The 26406-nt window shown below is 35.0% G+C and overlaps 1 protein-coding gene across 1 annotated transcript in view; it reads left to right on the top strand.

Moving 5' to 3' along the window:
- LOC143231831 (uncharacterized) overlaps nt 1-22841 on the top strand; it is a 65159-nt gene extending 42318 nt beyond the window's left edge. Inside the window, exon 2 of the mRNA XM_076466503.1 lies at nt 21815-22841. Within this exon, the coding sequence (XP_076322618.1) occupies nt 21815-22209 (395 nt within the window). The 3' untranslated portion in view covers nt 22210-22841. The remainder of the gene's footprint in view (nt 1-21814) is intronic.
- Nucleotides 22842-26406: the final 3565 nt, after the last annotated feature.

Consider the following 26406-nt stretch of genomic DNA (forward strand, 5'->3'; position numbering starts at 1 on the left):
CCAGCTCCACCTCTGTGAGTACTTACACTCTACTATCTAACATCTTTATCGCTACTGTTATTATAATAATCACCACCTCCACCTTTGTAAGTACTTACACTCTACTATCTAACATCTTTATCGCTACTGTTATTATAATAATCACCAGCTCCACCTCTGTAAGTACTTACACTCTACTATCTAACATCTTTATCGCTACTGTTATTATAATAATCACCAGCTCCACCTCTGTAAGTACTTACACTCTACTATCTAACATCTTTATCGCTACTGTTATTATAATAATCACCAGCTCCACCTTTGTAAGTACTTACACTCTACTATCTAACATCTTTATCGCTACTGTTATTATAATAATCACCACCTCCACCTTTGTAAGTACTTACACTCTACTATCTAACATCTTTATCGCTACTGTTATTATAATAATCACCAGCTCCACCTTTGTAAGTACTTACACTCTACTATCTAACATCTTTATCGCTACTGTTATTATAATAATCACCAGCTCCACCTCTGTGAGTACTTACACTCTACTATCTAACATCTTTATCGCTACTGTTATTATAATAATCACCAGCTCCACCTCTGTGAGTACTTACACTCTACTATCTAACATCTTTATCGCTACTGTTATTATAATAATCACCACCTCCACCTTTGTGAGTACTTACACTCTACTATCTAACATCTTTATCGCTACTGTTATTATAATAATCACCAGCTCCACCTTTGTGAGTACTTACACTCTACTATCTAACATCTTTATCGCTACTGTTATTATAATAATCACCAGCTCCACCTTTGTGAGTACTTACACTCTACTATCTAACATCTTTATCGCTACTGTTATTATAATAATCACCAGCTCCACCTTTGTGAGTACTTACACTCTACTATCTAACATCTTTATCGCTACTGTTATTATAATAATCACCAGCTCCACCTTTGTGAGTACTTACACTCTACTATCTAACATCTTTATCGCTACTGTTATTATAATAATCACCAGCTCCACCTTGTAAGTACTTACACTCTACTATCTAACATCTTTATCGCTACTGTTATTATAATAATCACCAGCTCCACCTTTGTAAGTACTTACACTCTACTATCTAACATCTTTATCGCTACTGTTATTATAATAATCACCACCTCCACCTCTGTAAGTACTTACACTCTACTATCTAACATCTTTATCGCTACTGTTATTATAATAATCACCAGCTCCACCTTTGTGAGTACTTACACTCTACTATCTAACATCTTTATCGCTACTGTTATTATAATAATCACCAGCTCCACCTTTGTGAGTACTTACACTCTACTATCTAACATCTTTATCGCTACTGTTATTATAATAATCACCAGCTCCACCTCTGTAAGTACTTACACTCTACTATCTAACATCTTTATCGCTACTGTTATTATAATAATCACCAGCTCCACCTTTGTGAGTACTTACACTCTACTATCTAACATCTTTATCGCTACTGTTATTATAATAATCACCACCTCCACCTCTGTAAGTACTTACACTCTACTATCTAACATCTTTATCGCTACTGTTATTATAATAATCACCAGCTCCACCTCTGTAAGTACTTACACTCTACTATCTAACATCTTTATCGCTACTGTTATTATAATAATCACCAGCTCCACCTCTGTAAGTACTTACACTCTACTATCTAACATCTTTATCGATACTGTTATTATAATAATCACCAGCTCCACCTCTGTAAGTACTTACACTCTACTATCTAACATCTTTATCGCTACTGTTATTATAATAATCACCAGCTCCACCTCTGTAAGTACTTACACTCTACTATCTAACATCTTTATCGCTACTGTTATTATAATAATCACCAGCTCCACCTTTGTGAGTACTTACACTCTACTATCTAACATCTTTATCGCTACTGTTATTATAATAATCACCAGCTCCACCTCTGTAAGTACTTACACTCTACTATCTAACATCTTTATCGCTACTGTTATTATAATAATCACCAGCTCCACCTTTGTGAGTACTTACACTCTACTATCTAACATCTTTATCGCTACTGTTATTATAATAATCACCAGCTCCACCTCTGTAAGTACTTACACTCTACTATCTAACATCTTTATCGCTACTGTTATTATAATAATCACCAGCTCCACCTCTGTAAGTACTTACACTCTACTATCTAACATCTTTATCGCTACTGTTATTATAATAATCACCAGCTCCACCTCTGTAAGTACTTACACTCTACTATCTAACATCTTTATCGCTACTGTTATTATAATAATCACCAGCTCCACCTCTGTAAGTACTTACACTCTACTATCTAACATCTTTATCGCTACTGTTATTATAATAATCACCAGCTCCACCTTTGTAAGTACTTACACTCTACTATCTAACATCTTTATCGCTACTGTTATTATAATAATCACCAGCTCCACCTCTGTAAGTACTTACACTCTTTACTATCTAACATCTTTATCGTACTGTTATTATATTATAATCACCAGTCCACCTTGTAAGTACTTACACTCTACTATCTAACATCTTTATCGCTACTGTTATAATAATCATAACCTAGTACTTACACCTACTATCTAACATCTTTATCGCTACTGTTATTATAATAATCACCAGCTCCACCTTGTAAGTACTTACACTCTACTATCTAACATCTTTATCGCTACTGTTATTATAATAATCACCAGCTCCACCTTTGTAAGTACTTACACTCTACTATCTAACATCTTTATCGCTACTGTTATTATAATAATCACCAGCTCCACCTTTGTGAGTACTTACACTCTACTATCTAACATCTTTATCGCTACTGTTATTATAATAATCACCAGCTCCACCTCTGTAAGTACTTACACTCTACTATCTAACATCTTTATCGCTACTGTTATTATAATAATCACCACCTCCACCTTTGTGAGTACTTACACTCTACTATCTAACATCTTTATCGCTACTGTTATTATAATAATCACCAGCTCCACCTTTGTAAGTACTTACACTCTACTATCTAACATCTTTATCGCTACTGTTATTATAATAATCACCAGCTCCACCTTTGTGAGTACTTACACTCTACTATCTAACATCTTTATCGCTACTGTTATTATAATAATCACCAGCTCCACCTTTGTAAGTACTTACACTCTACTATCTAACATCTTTATCGCTACTGTTATTATAATAATCACCAGCTCCACCTTTGTGAGTACTTACACTCTACTATCTAACATCTTTATCGCTACTGTTATTATAATAATCACCAGCTCCACTTGTGTAAGTACTTACACTCTACTATCTAACATCTTTATCGCTACTGTTATTATAATAATCACCAGCTCCACCTTTGTAAGTACTTACACTCTACTATCTAACATCTTTATCGCTACTGTTATTATAATAATCACCAGCTCCACCTCTGTAAGTACTTACACTCTACTATCTAACATCTTTATCGCTACTGTTATTATAATAATCACCAGCTCCACCTCTGTAAGTACTTACACTCTACTATCTAACATCTTTATCGCTACTGTTATTATAATAATCACCAGCTCCACCTCTGTACTTAGTACTTACACTCTACTATCTAACATCTTTATCGCTACTGTTATTATAATAATCACCAGCTCCACCTTTGTACTGTTAGTACTTACACTCTACTATCTAACATCTTTATCGCTACTGTTATTATAATAATCACCACCTCCACCTTTGTAAGTACTTACACTCTACTATCTAACATCTTTATCGCTACTGTTATTATAATAATCACCAGCTCCACCTTGTAAGTACTTACACTCTACTATCTAACATCTTTATCGCTACTGTTATTATAATAATCACCAGCTCCACCTCTGTAAGTACTTACACTCTACTATCTAACATCTTTATCGCTACTGTTATTATAATAATCACCAGCTCCACCTCTGTAAGTACTTACACTCTACTATCTAACATCTTTATCGCTACTGTTATTATAATAATCACCAGCTCCACCTCTGTAAGTACTTACACTCTACTATCTAACATCTTTATCGCTACTGTTATTATAATAATCACCAGCTCCACCTCTGTAAGTACTTACACTCTACTATCTAACATCTTTATCGCTACTGTTATTATAATAATCACCACCTCCACCTTTGTGAGTACTTACACTCTACTATCTAACATCTTTATCGCTACTGTTATTATAATAATCACCAGCTCCACCTTTGTAAGTACTTACACTCTACTATCTAACATCTTTATCGCTACTGTTATTATAATAATCACCAGCTCCACCTCTGTGAGTACTTACACTCTACTATCTAACATCTTTATCGCTACTGTTATTATAATAATCACCAGCTCCACCTCTGTAAGTACTTACACTCTACTATCTAACATCTTTATCGCTACTGTTATTATAATAATCACCAGCTCCACCTCTGTAAGTACTTACACTCTACTATCTAACATCTTTATCGCTACTGTTATTATAATAATCACCAGCTCCACCTCTGTAAGTACTTACACTCTACTATCTAACATCTTTATCGCTACTGTTATTATAATAATCACCAGCTCCACCTTTGTAAGTACTTACACTCTACTATCTAACATCTTTATCGCTACTGTTATTATAATAATCACCAGCTCCACCTCTGTAAGTACTTACACTCTACTATCTAACATCTTTATCGATACTGTTATTATAATAATCACCAGCTCCACCTTTGTGAGTACTTACACTCTACTATCTAACATCTTTATCGCTACTGTTATTATAATAATCACCAGCTCCACCTAACATGTACTGTTAGTACTTACACTCTACTATCTAACATCTTTATCGCTACTGTTATTATAATAATCACCACCTCCACCTTTGTGAGTACTTACACTCTACTATCTAACATCTTTATCGCTACTGTTATTATAATAATCACCAGCTCCACCTCTGTAAGTACTTACACTCTACTATCTAACATCTTTATCGCTACTGTTATTATAATAATCACCAGCTCCACCTCTGTAAGTACTTACACTCTACTATCTAACATCTTTATCGCTACTGTTATTATAATAATCACCAGCTCCACCTTTGTAAGTACTTACACTCTACTATCTAACATCTTTATCGCTACTGTTATTATAATAATCACCAGCTCCACCTTTGTAAGTACTTACACTCTACTATCTAACATCTTTATCGCTACTGTTATTATAATAATCACCACTATCTCCACCTACTGTAAGTACTTACACTCTACTATCTAACATCTTTATCGCTACTGTTATTATAATAATCACCACCTTTGTGAGTACTTACACTCTACTATCTAACATCTTTATCGATACTGTTATTATAATAATCACCAGCTCCACCTTTGTGAGTACTTACACTCTACTATCTAACATCTTTATCGCTACTGTTATTATAATAATCACCAGCTCCACCTTTGTAAGTACTTACACTCTACTATCTAACATCTTTATCGCTACTGTTATTATAATAATCACCAGCTCCACCTCTGTAAGTACTTACACTCTACTATCTAACATCTTTATCGCTACTGTTATTATAATAATCACCAGCTCCACCTTTGTAAGTACTTACACTCTACTATCTAACATCTTTATCGCTACTGTTATTATAATAATCACCAGCTCCACCTCTGTAAGTACTTACACTCTACTATCTAACATCTTTATCGCTACTGTTATTATAATAATCACCAGCTCCACCTCTGTAAGTACTTACACTCTACTATCTAACATCTTTATCGCTACTGTTATTATAATAATCACCAGCTCCACCTCTGTAAGTACTTACACTCTACTATCTAACATCTTTATCGCTACTGTTATTATAATAATCACCAGCTCCACCTCTGTAAGTACTTACACTCTACTATCTAACATCTTTATCGCTACTGTTATTATAATAATCACCAGCTCCACCTTTGTAAGTACTTACACTCTACTATCTAACATCTTTATCGCTACTGTTATTATAATAATCACCAGCTCCACCTCTGTAAGTACTTACACTCTACTATCTAACATCTTTATCGCTACTGTTATTATAATAATCACCAGCTCCACCTCTGTAAGTACTTACACTCTACTATCTAACATCTTTATCGCTACTGTTATTATAATAATCACCAGCTCCACCTTTGTGAGTACTTACACTCTACTATCTAACATCTTTATCGCTACTGTTATTATAATAATCACCAGCTCCACCTCTGTGAGTACTTACACTCTACTATCTAACATCTTTATCGCTACTGTTATTATAATAATCACCAGCTCCACCTTTGTAAGTACTTACACTCTACTATCTAACATCTTTATCGCTACTGTTATTATAATAATCACCAGCTCCACCTTTGTGAGTACTTACACTCTACTATCTAACATCTTTATCGCTACTGTTATTATAATAATCACCAGCTCCACCTCTGTAAGTACTTACACTCTACTATCTAACATCTTTATCGCTACTGTTATTATAATAATCACCAGCTCCACCTTTGTAAGTACTTACACTCTACTATCTAACATCTTTATCGCTACTGTTATTATAATAATCACCAGCTCCACCTCTGTAAGTACTTACACTCTACTATCTAACATCTTTATCGCTACTGTTATTATAATAATCACCAGCTCCACCTTGTAAGTACTTACACTCTACTATCTAACATCTTTATCGCTACTGTTATTATAATAATCACCAGCTCCACCTTTGTGAGTACTTACACTCTACTATCTAACATCTTTATCGCTACTGTTATTATAATAATCACCAGCTCCACCTTTGTGAGTACTTACACTCTACTATCTAACATCTTTATCGCTACTGTTATTATAATAATCACCAGCTCCACCTCTGTGAGTACTTACACTCTACTATCTAACATCTTTATCTCTACTGTTATTATAATAATCACCACCTCCACCTTTGTAAGTACTTACACTCTACTATCTAACATCTTTATCGATACTGTTATTATAATAATCACCAGCTCCACCTCTGTGTAAGTACTTACACTCTACTATCTAACATCTTTATCGCTACTGTTATTATAATAATCACCAGCTCCACCTCTGTAAGTACTTACACTCTACTATCTAACATCTTTATCGCTACTGTTATTATAATAATCACCAGCTCCACCTTGTGAGTACTTACACTCTACTATCTAACATCTTTATCGCTACTGTTATTATAATAATCACCAGCTCCACCTCTGTAAGTACTTACACTCTACTATCTAACATCTTTATCGCTACTGTTATTATAATAATCACCAGCTCCACCTTGTAAGTACTTACACTCTACTATCTAACATCTTTATCGCTACTGTTATTATAATAATCACCAGCTCCACCTTTGTAAGTACTTACACTCTACTATCTAACATCTTTATCGCTACTGTTATTATAATAATCACCAGCTCCACCTCTGTAAGTACTTACACTCTACTATCTAACATCTTTATCGCTACTGTTATTATAATAATCACCAGCTCCACCTTTGTAAGTACTTACACTCTACTATCTAACATCTTTATCGCTACTGTTATTATAATAATCACCAGCTCCACCTCTGTAAGTACTTACACTCTACTATCTAACATCTTTATCGCTACTGTTATTATAATAATCACCAGCTCCACCTTTGTAAGTACTTACACTCTACTATCTAACATCTTTATCGCTACTGTTATTATAATAATCACCAGCTCCACCTTTGTGAGTACTTACACTCTACTATCTAACATCTTTATCGCTACTGTTATTATAATAATCACCAGCTCCACCTTTGTGAGTACTTACACTCTACTATCTAACATCTTTATCGCTACTGTTATTATAATAATCACCAGCTCCACCTTTGTGAGTACTTACACTCTACTATCTAACATCTTTATCGCTACTGTTATTATAATAATCACCAGCTCCACCTTTGTAAGTACTCCACCTAACATGTACTGTTAGTACTTACACTCTACTATCTAACATCTTTATCGCTACTGTTATTATAATAATCACCAGCTCCACCTCTGTAAGTACTTACACTCTACTATCTAACATCTTTATCGCTACTGTTATTATAATAATCACCAGCTCCACCTAGTACTTACACTCTACTATCTAACATCTTTATCGCTACTGTTATTATAATAATCACCAGCTCCACCTTTGTGAGTACTTACACTCTACTATCTAACATCTTTATCGCTACTGTTATTATAATAATCACCAGCTCCACCTTTGTGAGTACTTACACTCTACTATCTAACATCTTTATCGCTACTGTTATTATAATAATCACCAGCTCCACCTTTGTAAGTACTTACACTCTACTATCTAACATCTTTATCGCTACTGTTATTATAATAATCACCACCTCCACCTTTGTAAGTACTTACACTCTACTATCTAACATCTTTATCGCTACTGTTATTATAATAATCACCAGCTCCACCTTTGTAAGTACTTACACTCTACTATCTAACATCTTTATCGCTACTGTTATTATAATAATCACCAGCTCCACCTTTGTAAGTACTTACACTCTACTATCTAACATCTTTATCGCTACTGTTATTATAATAATCACCAGCTCCACCTCTGTACTGTTATTATAATAATCACCAGCTCCAGTACTTACACTCTACTATCTAACATCTTTATCGCTACTGTTATTATAATAATCACCAGCTCCACCTTTGTGAGTACTTACACTCTACTATCTAACATCTTTATCGCTACTGTTATTATAATAATCACCAGCTCCACCTTTGTGAGTACTTACACTCTACTATCTAACATCTTTATCGCTACTGTTATTATAATAATCACCAGCTCCACCTCTGTGAGTACTTACACTCTACTATCTAACATCTTTATCGCTACTGTTATTATAATAATCACCACCTCCACCTTTGTAAGTACTTACACTCTACTATCTAACATCTTTATCGCTACTGTTATTATAATAATCACCAGCTCCACCTTTGTAAGTACTTACACTCTACTATCTAACATCTTTATCGCTACTGTTATTATAATAATCACCAGCTCCACCTCTGTAAGTACTTACACTCTACTATCTAACATCTTTATCGCTACTGTTATTATAATAATCACCAGCTCCACCTCTGTAAGTACTTACACTCTACTATCTAACATCTTTATCGCTACTGTTATTATAATAATCACCAGCTCCACCTCTGTGAGTACTTACACTCTACTATCTAACATCTTTATCGCTACTGTTATTATAATAATCACCAGCTCCACCTTTGTGAGTACTTACACTCTACTATCTAACATCTTTATCGCTACTGTTATTATAATAATCACCAGCTCCACCTTTGTGAGTACTTACACTCTACTATCTAACATCTTTATCGCTACTGTTATTATAATAATCACCAGCTCCACCTCTGTGAGTACTTACACTCTACTATCTAACATCTTTATCGCTACTGTTATTATAATAATCACCAGCTCCACCTCTGTAAGTACTTACACTCTACTATCTAACATCTTTATCGCTACTGTTATTATAATAATCACCAGCTCCACCTCTGTAAGTACTTACACTCTACTATCTAACATCTTTATCGCTACTGTTATTATAATAATCACCAGCTCCACCTCTTGTTATTATAATAATCACCAGAGTACTTACACTCTACTATCTAACATCTTTATCGCTACTGTTATTATAATAATCACCAGCTCCACCTCTGTAAGTACTTACACTCTACTATCTAACATCTTTATCGCTACTGTTATTATAATAATCACCAGCTCCACCTCTGTGAGTACTTACACTCTACTATCTAACATCTTTATCGCTACTGTTATTATAATAATCACCAGCTCCACCTTTGTGAGTACTTACACTCTACTATCTAACATCTTTATCGCTACTGTTATTATAATAATCACCAGCTCCACCTTTGTAAGTACTTACACTCTACTATCTAACATCTTTATCGCTACTGTTATTATAATAATCACCAGCTCCACCTTGTAAGTACTTACACTCTACTATCTAACATCTTTATCGCTACTGTTATTATAATAATCACCAGCTCCACCTTTGTGAGTACTTACACTCTACTATCTAACATCTTTATCGTTATTATAATAATCACCAGCTCCACCTGTTACTTATCTACTATCTAACATCTTTATCCACTGTTATTATAATAATCTCCACCTCTGTAAGTACTTACACTCTACTATCTAACATCTTTATCGCTACTGTTATTATAATAATCACCAGCTCCACCTCTGTAAGTACTTACACTCTACTATCTAACATCTTTATCGCTACTGTTATTATAATAATCACCAGCTCCACCTCTGTAAGTACTTACACTCTACTATCTAACATCTTTATCGATACTGTTATTATAATAATCACCAGCTCCACCTTTGTGAGTACTTACACTCTACTATCTAACATCTTTATCGCTACTGTTATTATAATATTCACCAGCTCCACCTTGTAAGTACTTACACTCTACTATCTAACATCTTTATCGCTACTGTTATTATAATAATCACCAGCTCCACCTTTGTGAGTACTTACACTCTACTATCTAACATCTTTATCGCTACTGTTATTATAATAATCACCAGCTCCACCTTTGTGAGTACTTACTTACACTCTACTATCTAACATCTTTATCGCTACTGTTATTATAATAATCACCAGCTCCACCTCTGTAAGTACTTACACTCTACTATCTAACATCTTTATCGCTACTGTTATTATAATAATCACCAGCTCCACCTCTGTAAGTACTTACACTCTACTATCTAACATCTTTATCGCTACTGTTATTATAATAATCACCAGCTCCACCTCTGTAAGTACTTACACTCTACTATCTAACATCTTTATCGCTACTGTTATTATAATAATCACCAGCTCCACCTCTGTAAGTACTTACACTCTACTATCTAACATCTTTATCGCTACTGTTATTATAATAATCACCAGCTCCACCTCTGTGAGTACTTACACTCTACTATCTAACATCTTTATCGCTACTGTTATTATAATAATCACCAGCTCCACCTTTGTGAGTACTTACACTCTACTATCTAACATCTTTATCGCTACTGTTATTATAATAATCACCAGCTCCACCTCTGTGAGTACTTACACTCTACTATCTAACATCTTTATCGCTACTGTTATTATAATAATCACCAGCTCCACCTCTGTAAGTACTTACACTCTACTATCTAACATCTTTATCGCTACTGTTATTATAATAATCACCAGCTCCACCTCTGTAAGTACTTACACTCTACTATCTAACATCTTTATCGCTACTGTTATTATAATAATCACCAGCTCCACCTCTGTAAGTACTTACACTCTACTATCTAACATCTTTATCGCTACTGTTATTATAATAATCACCAGCTCCACCTCTGTGAGTACTTACACTCTACTATCTAACATCTTTATCGCTACTGTTATTATAATATTCACCAGCTCCACCTCTGTGAGTACTTACACTCTACTATCTAACATCTTTATCGCTACTGTTATTATAATAATCACCAGCTCCACCTCTGTGAGTACTTACACTCTACTATCTAACATCTTTATCGCTACTGTTATTATAATAATCACCAGCTCCACCTTTGTGAGTACTTACACTCTACTATCTAACATCTTTATCGCTACTGTTATTATAATAATCACAGCTCCACCTTTGCTCCTCTACCTCTTTATCGCTACTGTTATTATAATAATCACCAGCTCCACCTTGTGACTTACACTCTACTATCTAACATCTTTATCGATACTGTTATTATAATATTCACCAGCTCCACCTCTGTGAGTACTTACACTCTACTATCTAACATCTTTATCGCTACTGTTATTATAATAATCACCAGCTCCACCTCTGTGAGTACTTACACTCTACTATCTAACATCTTTATCGCTACTGTTATTATAATAATCACCACCTCCACCTCTGTAAGTACTTACACTCTACTATCTAACATCTTTATCGCTACTGTTATTATAATAATCACCAGCTCCACCTTTGTGAGTACTTACACTCTACTATCTAACATCTTTATCGCTACTGTTATTATAATAATCACCAGCTCCACCTTTGTGAGTACTTACACTCTACTATCTAACATCTTTATCGCTACTGTTATTATAATAATCACCAGCTCCACCTTTGTGAGTACTTACACTCTACTATCTAACATCTTTATCGCTCCACTGTTATTATAATAATCATCGCTACTGTTCACCACCTCCACCTTTGTGAGTACTTACACTCTACTATCTAACATCTTTATCGCTACTGTTATTATAATAATCACCAGCTCCACCTTGTGAGTACTTACACTCTACTATCTAACATCTTTATCGCTACTGTTATTATAATAATCACCAGCTCCACCTCTGTAAGTACTTACACTCTACTATCTAACATCTTTATCGCTACTGTTATTATAATAATCACCAGCTCCACCTCTGTGTAGTACTTACACTCTACTATCTAACATCTTTATCGCTACTGTTATTATAATAATCACCAGCTCCACCTTTGTGAAGTACTTACACTCTACTATCTAACATCTTTATCGCTACTGTTATTATAATAATCACCAGCTCCACCTTTGTAAGTACTTACACTCTACTATCTAACATCTTTATCGCTACTGTTATTATAATAATCACCAGCTCCACCTTTGTGAGTACTTACACTCTACTATCTAACATCTTTATCGCTACTGTTATTATAATAATCACCAGCTCCACCTTTGTGAGTACTTACACTCTACTATCTAACATCTTTATCGCTACTGTTATTATAATAATCACCAGCTCCACCTTTGTGAGTACTTACACTCTACTATCTAACATCTTTATCGCTACTGTTATTATAATAATCACCAGCTCCACCTTTGTAAGTACTTACACTCTACTATCTAACATCTTTATCGCTACTGTTATTATAATAATCACCAGCTCCACCTCTGTAAGTACTTACACTCTACTATCTAACATCTTTATCGCTACTGTTATTATAATAATCACCAGCTCCACCTCTGTAAGTACTTACACTCTACTATCTAACATCTTTATCGCTACTGTTATTATAATAATCACCAGCTCCACCTCATGTGAGTAAGTACTTACACTCTACTATCTAACATCTTTATCGCTACTGTTATTATAATAATCACCAGCTCCACCTCTGTAAGTACTTACACTCTACTATCTAACATCTTTATCGCTACTGTTATTATAATAATCACCAGCTCCACCTTTGTAAGTACTTACACTCTACTATCTAACATCTTTATCGATACTGTTATTATAATAATCACCAGCTCCACCTTTGTGAGTACTTACACTCTACTATCTAACATCTTTATCGATACTGTTATTATAATAATCACCAGCTCCACCTCTGTAAGTACTTACACTCTACTATCTAACATCTTTATCGCTACTGTTATTATAATAATCACCAGCTCCACCTCTGTGAGTACTTACACTCTACTATCTAACATCTTTATCGCTACTGTTATTATAATAATCACCAGCTCCACCTCTGTAAGTACTTACACTCTACTATCTAACATCTTTATCGCTACTGTTATTATAATAATCACCAGCTCCACCTCTGTAAGTACTTACACTCTACTATCTAACATCTTTATCGATACTGTTATTATAATAATCACCACCTCCACCTCTGTAAGTACTTACACTCTACTATCTAACATCTTTATCGCCAGCTACTGTTATTATAATAATCACCAGCTCCACCTTAATGTGAGTACTTACACTCTACTATCTAACATCTTTATCGCTACTGTTATTATAATAATCACCACCTCCACCTCTGTAAGTACTTACACTCTACTATCTAACATCTTTATCGCTACTGTTATTATAATAATCACCAGCTCCACCTTTGTAAGTACTTACACTCTACTATCTAACATCTTTATCGATACTGTTATTATAATAATCACCAGCTCCACCTCTGTGAAGTACTTACACTCTACTATCTAACATCTTTATCGCTACTGTTATTATAATAATCACCAGCTCCACCTCTGTAAGTACTTACACTCTACTATCTAACATCTTTATCGCTACTGTTATTATAATAATCACCAGCTCCACCTCTGTAAGTACTTACACTCTACTATCTAACATCTTTATCGCTACTGTTATTATAATAATCACCAGCTCCACCTTTGTGAGTACTTACACTCTACTATCTAACATCTTTATCTCTACTGTTATTATAATAATCACCAGCTCCACCTTTGTATGTACTTACACTCTACTATCTAACATCTTTATCGATACTGTTATTATAATAATCACCAGCTCCACCTTTGTAAGTACTTACACTCTACTATCTAACATCTTTATCTCTACTGTTATTATAATAATCACCCGCTCCACCTCTGTGAAGTACTTACACTCTACTATCTAACATCTTTATCGCTACTGTTATTATAATAATCACCAGCTCCACCTCTGTAAGTACTTACACTCTACTATCTAACATCTTTATCGCTACTGTTATTATAATAATCACCAGCTTCACCTCTGTAAGTACTTACACTCTATTATCTAACATCTTTATCGATACTGTTATTATAATAATCACCAGCTCCACCTTTGTGAGTACTTACACTCTACTATCTAACATCTTTATCGCTACTGTTATTATAATAATCACCACCTCCACCTCTGTAAGTACTTACACTCTACTATCTAACATCTTTATCGCTACTGTTATTATAATAATCACCAGCTCCACCTCTGTGAGTACTTACACTCTACTATCTAACATCTTTATCTCTACTGTTATTATAATAATCACCAGCTCCACCTCTGTAAGTACTTACACTCTACTATCTAACATCTTTATCGATACTGTTATTATAATAATCACCAGCTCCACCTTTGTGAGTACTTACACTCTACTATCTAACATCTTTATCGCTACTGTTATTATAATAATCACCAGCTCCACCTCTGTAAGTACTTACACTCTACTATCTAACATCTTTATCGATACTGTTATTATAATAATCACCAGCTCCACCTTTGTGAGTACTTACACTCTACTATCTAACATCTTTATCGATACTGTTATTATAATAATCACCAGCTCCACCTCTGTAAGTATTTACACTCTACTATCTAACATCTTTATCGATACTGTTATTATAATAATCACCAGCTCCACCTCTGTAAGTACTTACACTCTACTATCTAACATCTTTATCGATACTGTTATTATAATAATCACCAGCTCCACCTCTGTAAGTACTTACACTCTACTATCTAACATCTTTATCGATACTGTTATTATAATAATCACCACCTCCACCTCTGTAAGTACTTACACTCTACTATCTAACATCTTTATCGATACTGTTATTATAATAATCACCACCTCCACCTCTGTGAGTACTTACACTCTACTATCTAACATCTTTATCGATACTGTTATTATAATAATCACCAGCTCCACCTTTGTGAGTACTTACACTCTACTATCTAACATCTTTATCGATACTGTTATTATAATAATCACCAGCTTCACCTTTGTGAGTACTTACACTCTACTATCTAACATCTTTATATCTATTTTTTCCTTATAATATCCAGCTTTACATTTGTATCTTCATCTCCATCTCTACTGCTTGTGAACAATACTAATTATTTATATCATGTGTACGTTTTGTTAAATATCTTATCTCTATTTTCTGTTGTATATCTATTAATTACTATTATGTTCTGCACGTTTACTTTGAAAATCATCCTGTATTATTATTATGATGTTTCTATTTCTGTTTTACTTATCACTCTGGTCGGTGTTGCTACCTGTACACTACCTGTAACATCATAATTTTCTGCTCTTGTATCGTTATGATCTTTAATCACAATTATCAGAACTGTTACATGTTCTTTCTCTGCTGGTAAAATAATAGTCATGTAGATTATTCTTTTTGTGCTTTTTTTCGTTAAATTATGTAATGGATTGTATCACGTGAACAGAAACAAATATTTTAATAATAAACATTTTGTTTAATAGTTTCCATTATAATAGCAGGCAAAATCGCTATTTAAAGCAGTTGCCATAAAGTAACGGGGCCTGGTATGGCCATGTGGTTTAGGAGCTCATATCTTAAACTGAGGTCGCGGATTTGAATGTACCTCACACCAAACATGTTTTCAGCTGCGCGGGGTTTTGTAGTGTGACAGTCAATCCCACTATTCTTTGTTATAAGACTATCCCAAAAGTTAGCAGTGGGCAGTGACAACTAGCTACCCTCCCTATAATTTTACACTGCTAAATTAGGGACGACTAGCGCAATAGCTCTCTTCTTGCTTTCCGCGAAATTCCAGAAAAAAACAAACAAAAGTAAGAGAAATCTCTTGTGACTAAGTTGTGGTCTCAGCAGCGTTTCATTAGAAATAATGAATCTTCAGTTGAATAAGCTGAATTGTGCAAATTTAAATACGTTAGCACAATTATTTAATGAAGTTGCAGAGTTAAGAAACAGCCAGTAGTTATGAAATTTTCTAAAGACTCTTGTGTTGATTTCCAGGACTTAAAGAAGCAATATTACACATGCAACAAATTAGGGCACACACATCGTATCACTTGTCATCCATTTTTTATCTTTAGTGATTAGTTTCTCACCAGTGGAATTAGCTGTGTACTGCTTTAACTGACCTAGTTTCAACTGTTTGTAATTAACACTGTTTGTAATGTTAATGAATGTTTAGTGTCTCTTGAGTCCTGCGACACAGAACCTGTCATTGAGATTGCTATAGTTAGTAAGGTCTGTTGATGTTGGCGGTTTAGGAGACATTGATAAATAGTTTGATTTAGACTAAACAAGAAAAACAACTCAATTAAAGGAACTGCCTCGTTGTGGACAATATTTATCATACGTCATTCACGTGACGAACTACTTTCTGCAGCAGTACGTTTCACATGACTTTGGTTATCTTATCGTGAAGTAAATAATAAATAAACATCTGTTTAATTTTCTTGCTTTGATTAACAAGCAGCTATGGCCTAAAGACGGGCTTTAGTAAGAAATAAAAACGGAATCCACAAAGCTCTAAGCGTTTGATTCCACTGAGGTTGACGTATACAGGAAGTTATCGTGGAAAATATACCTTTATCCGTCAGGTTCTACAATTTTAGTCCTATATATACGTATTTGAACGTATATTATTTTTTAATATCAAAGAGTTTTGGACCTAATATGTTAAATATAAGTGATTCGAAAGGAATAAAAGAAACGACAATGAAATCTAATAAAATGTCTCGTCAAGAAAAAAAAAACTCAAATGATTACAGTTTGTAAACTGTGTTAAGTTTGGTGTGGTTTAAAATCACTCAGTATTATAGTGTGTAAAGTGTGTTAAGTTTGGTGTGGTTTAAAATCACCCAGTATTATAGTGTGTAAAGTGTGTTAAGTTTGGTGTGGTTTAAAATCAGTCAGTATTATAGTGTGTAAAGTGTGTTAAGTTTGGTGTGGTTTAAAATCACTCAGTATTATAGTGTGTAAAGCGTGTTAAGTTTGGTGTGGTTTAAAATCAGACAGTATTATAGTGTGTAAAATGTGTTAAGTCTGGTGTGGTTTAAAATCACTCAGTATTATAGTGTGTAAAGTGTGTTAAGTTTGGTGTGGTTTAAAATCAGTCAGTATTATAGTGTGTAAAGTGTGTTAAGTTTGGTGTGGTTTAAAATCAGTCAGTATTATAGTGTGTAAAGTGTGTTAAGTTTGGTGTGGTTTAAAATCACTCAGTATTATAGTGTGTTAAGTTTGGTGTGTTTTAAAATCAGTCAGTATTATAGTGTGTAAAGTGTGTTAAGTTTGGTGTGGTTTAAAATCACTCAGTACTATAGTGTGTAAAGTGTGTTAAGTTTGGTGTGGTTTAAAATCACTCAGTACTATAGTGTGTAAAGTGTGTTAAGTTTGGTGTGGTTTAAAATCACTCAGTATTATAGTGTGTAAAGTGTTTTTGAGTTTGGTGTGGTTTAAAATCAGTCTGTATTGTAGTGTGTAAAATGTGTTTGACATTTTGTGGTTTAAAATCACTCAGTATTATAATGTGTAAAGTGTGTTTGAGTTTGGTATGGTTTAAAATCAGTCAGTATTACAGTTTGTAAAGGGTGTTAAGTTTGGTGTGGTTTAAAATCAGTCAGTATTACAGTTTGTAAAGAGTGTTAAGTTTGGTGTGGTTTAAAATCACTCAGTATTATAGTGTGTAAAGTGTGTTAAGTTTGGTGTGGTTTAAAATCAGTCAGTATTATAGTGTGTAAAGTGTGTTAAGTTTGATGTGGTTTAAAATCAGTCAGTATTATAGTGTGTAAAGTGTGTTAAGTTTGGTGTGGTTTAAAATCACTCAGTATTATAGTGTGTAAAGCGTGTTAAGTTTGGTGTGGTTTAAAATCAGACAGTATTATAGTGTGTAAAATGTGTTAAGTCTGGTGTGGTTTAAAATCACTCAGTATTATAGTGTGTAAAGTGTGTTAAGTTTGGTGTGGTTTAAAATCAGTCAGTATTATTATAGTGTAAAGTGTGTTAAGTTTGGTGTGGTTTAAAATCAGTCAGTATTATAGTGTGTAAAGTGTGTTAAGTTTGGTGTGGTTTAAAATCACTCAGTATTATAGTGTGTTAAGTTTGGTGTGTTTTAAAATCAGTCAGTATTATAGTGTGTAAAGTGTGTTAAGTTTGGTGTGGTTTAAAATCACTCAGTATTATAGTGTGTAAAGTGTGTTAAGTTTGGTGTGGTTTAAAATCAGTCAGTATTATAGTGTGTAAAGTGTGTTAAGTTTGGTGTGGTTTAAAATCACTCAGTATTATAGTGTGTAAAGTGTTTTTGAGTTTGGTGTGGTTTAAAATCAGTCAGTATTGTAGTGTGTAAGATGTGTTTGACATTTTGTGGTTTAAAATCACTCAGTATTATAATGTGTAAAGTGTGTTTGAGTTTGGTATGGTTTAAAATCAGTCAGTATTACAGTTTGTAAAGGGTGTTAAGTTTGGTGTGGTTTAAAATCAGTCAGTATTACAGTGTGTCGAGCGTGTTTATTTTGATGTGGTTTAAAATCAGTCAGTATTATAGCGTGTTTGACTTTGATGTGGTTTAAAATCAGTCAGTATTACAGTGTGTAAAGTGTGTTTGATTTTGGTGTGGTTTAAAATCACTCAATATTACAGTGTGTCGAGCGTGTTTGATTTTGGTGTGGTTTTAAAATCACTCAGTATTATAGTGTGTAAAATGTGTTTGACTGTGATGTAAATTTTAAAATGTTCAAATATTACAATGTGAACTGCACTTGACTTTAATGCGGTTTAAAAAATGTTCAAATATTACAGCAGGTAAAGAGTTTGAATTTGTAATAGTTTCAAAACATTCAAAGTGTAAAGTGTATTTGACTTGGATTTAGTACAAAAGTATGTTAAAATATTACAGCATTTAATGTGTTTGACTTTGATATAGCATAAAATTATCTAAATAGTACAATGTGAAGTGTATTTGACTTTGATGTGGCTTAAAACGTTTTAACAATAAATTAAACCCACCTGTGAACCATTTGAATATAGAACAATCCACACGACAGGTATTAATTATACACGTGTGTTTAATGTTGACTTAAAAATACTGGATTTTTTAAAAATTAATTTTCAGTACACACTTTTACCTTAGCCACGTAAAGTGAAACTGAATACTGTGAAATAAAAACAGACTTACGTCCAGACAACTATTATTAAAACACATTCAAAACTATACCTCAGAACGAAGCATCAAAGAAATGTTCAGTTAGCCAAAGATGGGGTTAACTGCAACCGTAGTAAGTTACATTTGGAAAACTTGATTAAAATATTCTTTTTTTAACTTACTCACATATACGAATGTATATGATTTCCTGCGTCTCATATTTCTGAACTCATAATTATAACGTTGTTTGTTTGTTAGCGAGTATAAAACAATAATTGTTTAAAACGTTTCTACTCGCCAAAATTTCAAAATATCGAGAAATAACTGCAAATCACTTCTTAAGTACACTGTCTTTAACAGATATTTTCTCTTAAGTAGAAAATTTAAAAAATTCTTAAATACATATTATGGAAGCCATGATATGCAATGTATATTTTACTGCTAAATCCTGTCTTGTTTGTGTTTAAACACCCATACGTATATATCTGCGATGAGTAAAAATACGATAAATATTTTACAAGACTTGCTCCTATTTACATACGTAAATACCAAAACGTTAAATTTATAAAGATCAGAGAAACAGTGAACGTATATTATCCTATGTTAAGCCGTTGTAAAGGTAATATTGTCCTTTCGAGCAAGCTTTTCTATTTCAAAAATAATGCGATAGCTTACAAAACGTATGCGTGTATGTAGATTGGCCTGACACATTCCTTTACCAACTGGGCCAGCCACCCTGGTATTAAAATTCTTAGCTCAAAAATAACATTGGCAGGCTTAGTTAAAAAGTTATATATATACATTGACTTATAAACATAAATGCATTTTTTTCACTTTAAGACCTTAATTCTAACTAGTTAATTAGTTAAAATATATATTAATTATAAATGTTTAGCAGGTAGATTGTTTGTTTGTTTGTTTTTGTATTTCGCGCAAAGCTACTCGAAAGCTATCTGCGCTAGCCGTCCCTAATTTAGCAGTGTAAGACTAGAGAGAAGGCAGCTAATAATCACCACCCACCGCCGACTCTTGGGCTACTCTTTTACCAACGAATAGTGGGATTGACCGTAACATATAACGCCCGCACGGCTGAAAGGTGAGAATGTTTGGTGTTTAGTAGGTAGAATTAAAACGCATTACTGTTGGCCCAGGTCTCGACATTGGGTTCATCTGATTTTCGTAGCTTAAGAAATGCTTGATTGTAACAATAGCATCATACGTTTCAATCAGAGTCAACCTCCATAAAAGCATGTTTTATGTCATAAGTGCAAATATTATAGGTATCTTGTCCACTTGTTTCTTTGAAGTCGATACGAAGAAGATGCGTTAGAACCAAAACGTGTTTATAAACTAATCCGTTTTATTTTAGATATTATTTTTGTTTTTGTCTCTGTTGCTATTTCTGGAAAAAAAATGAAATTACCTCTTGTCACTTCCAAACTAAGCACTATGTATCGAAATAGATTGACGACAGGACGTTTCGGCAGGGTTTAAGGGTGAATACATGCGCTTACCCCATTCCTGTACACTGTCTCCAGTACCCTGAAGGCCCAGCATGGCCAGGTGGGTTAAGGCGATCGACTCATAATCTAAGGGTCGCGGTTTCGAATCCCCGTCGCACCAAACATGCTCACCCTTTCAGCCGTGGGGGGCGTTATAATGTGACGGTCAATCCCACTATTCGTTGATAAAAGAGTAGTCCAAGAGTTGGCGGTGGGTTGTGTTGACTAGCTGCCTTCCCTCTAGTCTTACACTGCTAAATTATGGACGGCTAGCGCAGATAGCCCTCGAGTAGCTTTGCGTGAAATTCAAAACAAACAAACAGTACCCTAATTGACATCATCGTTATAACACGTGACTGGTTTAATGAATGCCTTCTTCGTTTCCGCCTTACTCATTAAATTTAAAAAGCTTTACTTAGATCATACGATAGTATGTAGTTTCTGTTCCACTGATTATATATAGTTTTAATGTACATGTCTTGTTTTTAGCCGGCAAGCCTGATTGTGGTTTGACGAACACCGGGCCTGGCAGTGTGGGCGGCCCGGCTACCACAGCTGTAGGAGTCGGATCTGGCCGGACCAACTTCACCACCAAGCAGCTCACGGAGCTGGAGAAGGAATTCCATTTCAACAAGTACCTTACCCGAGCGCGGCGGATCGAAATCGCCACCGCTCTGCAACTGAACGAAACCCAGGTAAAAATTTGGTTTCAGAACCGAAGAATGAAACAGAAGAAACGGATGAAAGAAGGGCTGATCCCACCAGATCCAACGGTCTCTGAGCCAAATACGCCGACTCCCATTTCCAACACCACGGCAGCGATTCCCCCCTCCGGCGTTGTTACAACTTCGTCTGTGCCGGTGGTCAAAGACTCTATCCAGTAGGATGGAACGTTATTTGACAATGTGACATAAATAACTGACCATTTTTACGCTGTTTTTTTTCCTTCAACGTCAAAGACTTTTGGATAAGGACTGGAAAAGCAGCCATTTATACAGGGTGAACATCAATCTTTAAATACTTACAATCGAGTCATAAACAACCGAATTATGTATAGTTCCATATTTTACTCATGTAAATAACATATACAAAGAGTTTTGACTGTCTGTGAAATGAATCTCATGTCACTGTTTATGACGTGTAAATAACATAAATATATACATATATTTCTGACAAGGCTTAAGTTATTGTAACATTCATATCTTTCGCTTAAATATCGTGTACAGAGAAGTGAAGAAATACAGGAGAAATTAGGTTACCTTCCATTCTTTATGATACATGAATACCAAGCTAGCGTTTAAAGCTCTTGGACAAACGAAATCCTGGCTTCAAGATTCAATCTCTCTCGTGTAGATTCGTCAATGATGTTTCGTTTGTTCATACACTTGGTATCTTGAATGACAAGTGCACTGGTATTTTTGTACGAAATATGTCAAATTCACCCAGTCGTTTATGATTTTGTGCACCATCTGAACCGATATATGTTAACTTTATTCAATAAATCCAGATATTGTGATTTATCTTCTTGTTGTCTTCCCTCAAAACTTCTAAACCACTCTTCACGAAATTTACTAGAGCTGAAAATTCAGTAGCTAATTGTCCCCATCTGGTACAGCGGTAAGTCTACGTATTTACAACGCTAAAATCAGGGGTTCGATTCCCCTTGGTGAACTCAGCAGATAGCCATCTGTGGTTTTGCTATAAGGAAACACATACACCATAGCCAATCAGATGCAAACACTGCAGAACATACGTGTTAGGAACATAATTGTGTTCATTCTTGAATCTTACACTTTAATAGTACAAAGTTTTTAAATATAAATATTTTTATTTTCACGGGTAAAATATCTACACAATACACAAAAATACCTAATATTTCCACATAAACGTTTATTCAATGTATTGCATTAAACAACCCGAAATTATGCGCAAAGAAACATTAACTCGTGTTTCACACACGTGCTTTGCTTTTCTACACTTCGTTATACAATGGATATTAACATGAATAAATTCAGCTGAAAGTCGAGTTCTATTTACTAACAATTATGTATTAAACTCCATTAAGTTATGACGCTATTGTGTTACAACAAAGAAATGGTTAAGTTTCTATTAAAGTACGACTTTCTATTTACTTAACGTAGTCTAAGACGAACTGACGGCCCTGATTAGCAACTTTCTCCAAAATCAAAGAGGAGAAACTTGGCTGGTGAATGTGTTTCCTCTGCCCTTCAAGGTCCCTCCCTTTGTTGGGCAGACCAGCCTTCCGTCTCTCCACCCTTCGGCGTGCACAGGCTATAGTTTAGTATAATATTTCCTTCTGAGTATGTCTGAAAGAGATTGGGGAACTGTCAAAGAATGATTAATATCTTCTTATTTTTACTTTCCAAGCACCACTATTAATTCGGAGCACCAGCTATGCTGAGCCCTGGTAATTGGTATTCTGATTCTCTGGCCAAGTCGTGGACGTTTGGTATAAACCATATCCTTTCAGTAATGTTACCTATACCAATATATGTGGCTCCCTCTACGCGCTTCATCCAAATTACATGTTTCTAGAAAAGGTAAATGGGTGGCCGAATATTCACTGCAATATGAAAATCGTTGCAGAAAAAAAAAAAAGTGTTTTTATTATAGTAGGATCTCGAACTTTTAATATTAAAAATACTTTGGTTTATGAAAATCCATGGAAACTTAATATATGTATATATTATGCTATCTAATCGTTAATAAAAATTCGATCACTCAAACTATGTACGAAGTTCCATAAGCAAGAAATTGCTTTTGTAGTGTAATAAACAACGATGTAAGATTGAATGTCACTCCTTCAGATTGCCCGCATTGTTGAGAAAAGCAAATTGGAGCCTCGTGTCTGATGTCAAGAGAGAAAATTTATTGCCACCATTGGATGGCGACCACTGTTACGTGCGACACAAGCTTTGACCGGGCGTTTTGGTGGCGCTTTCCTTCTGCACGATCGCCTAACGTTGTTTACGTCCATTAGGCATCACTGAAAGGGATAGCCATACATCATACGGTCAGGTAGCGACCGGGACACAGACTACCATTAATCATTGCAATACGTTTTTGTTGTTTTTTATCTCTCTTTACTACTGCATTTTTTATGTTTCTTTCTCTTTTTTTTTTGGTTAATAGAACATCAGACGTTCTTGTCTGTCACCGTTAGTCTGTGTCTTGATCCATCTCCAGAAAATAGCAGGTCCGGCTGTCTGCTGGCTCACACATCCCGTTCTCGCTGCTTCCCTTTCTTGGTCCTGCAGTGTCTGGCCATGAGTTCATCTCAAGATGAGGAACCGAGATGATAAAGTACTTCTTCAGGAGGTCTGGCGTTAGTTTGACAAACAGCCACTGCCTCTAGCGTCACCAAGAGAAATGATCAATTTTTAAGGATATCGATAACTATCAAAAGCCTAAGGCATCGCCCTAACGTATGATGTGTCGTATTGATTTCTTCCTAAAACTTTTTAAACCTCCATCTAGTAGTCGTTCTTCACTCTGTATTCAGATTACGTTTAAAATTAAATTTATCAGCCAGTTACGAGGATTCACTTTTTTAATGTTCTCACATATACTCTGTCTTATGATGCTGAAGGTGGTTGCAAACATTTTCGCCCTTTCAGCCGTGGATGCGTTATAATGTGACGGGCAATCACACTTTTCGTTGGTAAAAGAGTAGCCCAAGAGTTAGCGGTTGGTGGTGATGACTAGCTGCTTTCCTTCTAATCTCACACTGCTAAATTAGGGACGGCTAGCGCAGATAACCCTCGAGTAGCTTTGCGCGAAATTCAAAACAAAACTAAAGAAACCGAAGGTTATTGCAATTAGAAAAGAAAATTAGAGAACATAAACTATGATACAAGTTTTAATCATATCCTACAGTGCCTGTTCAGACCTACACAGAAGTTTAATAATATAAATGTCAAGTATTGTATTTTTATAATAAAAATCTATACCTCAGTATGTTACCGTTTTGCGTGAATTACCTACAAGTTTGGTCCTTATGAACCGTATTTAAGAGTTTCGCCATTAATCAAATGCCAAGAAGTGTCATATAAACATGAACAGGGCCCGTCATGACCAGGTGGGTTAAGGCGTTCGATTCGTAATCCGAGGATCGCGGGTTCGAATCCCGGTCGCACCAAACATGCTCGCCCTTTCAGACGTAAAGACGTTATAATGTGATGATCAATCCCACTATTCGTTGGTAAAAGAGTAGCCCAAGAGTCGGCGGTGGGTGGTGATGATTAGCTGCCTTCCCTCTAGTCTTACACTGCTAAATTAGGGACGGCTAGCGCAGACAGCTCTCGAGTAGCTTTGCGCGAATTTCAAAAAACAGTTGAACAGTTTTTTACACGCATTTTTTGATGGTGCTTTATTACAAGTATCGATGATCTTGATTCTTATTGGATTGTTTCGGGTATGTCGTTGACCTCAGCTTTAATAACTGCCATTTATGTCATATATATGTGTGCGTGCTTTCTTATAGCAAAGCCACATCGGGTTATCTGCTAAGTCCACGGAGGCAAATCGAACCCCTGACTTTTGCGTTGTAGATCCGTAGACTTACCGCTGTATCAGCGGGGTATATATACCACAGATAGCTGGCATTGGTTCTTATTGAACTGTTTCAGATATGTCATTAACCTCAGCTTTAATAACTGCCATACATACCATAGATTGCTAACACAGACTTTTATTGGATTGTTTCTGATATGTCATTAATCTCTGTTTTAATAACTGATTAAAACATGCTCGCCCTTTCAGCCATGGGGGCGTTATAACGTGACAGTCAAACCCACTATTCGTTGGTAAAAAAGTAGCCCAAGAGTTGACAGTGGTTGGTGATGACTAGTTGCCTTCCCTCTAGTCTTACACTGCAAAATTAGGGACGGCTAGCACAGATAGCCCTCGAGTAGCTTTGTGCGAAATTCAAAAACAAACAATAGGTGAAAAAAACGCGGACATGTTGTTATTTTAGTTGTCTCTCAAAAAATTAGAAAATAAATAAAAGCAAGAACGCAAGTAACTTATCAAGAACCGTGTGATGAGTGTTAATCGCAATG

Source organism: Tachypleus tridentatus, chromosome 11 (genome assembly GCF_004210375.1).
Source record: "Tachypleus tridentatus isolate NWPU-2018 chromosome 11, ASM421037v1, whole genome shotgun sequence".
Lineage (NCBI taxonomy): Eukaryota > Metazoa > Arthropoda > Merostomata > Xiphosura > Limulidae > Tachypleus > Tachypleus tridentatus.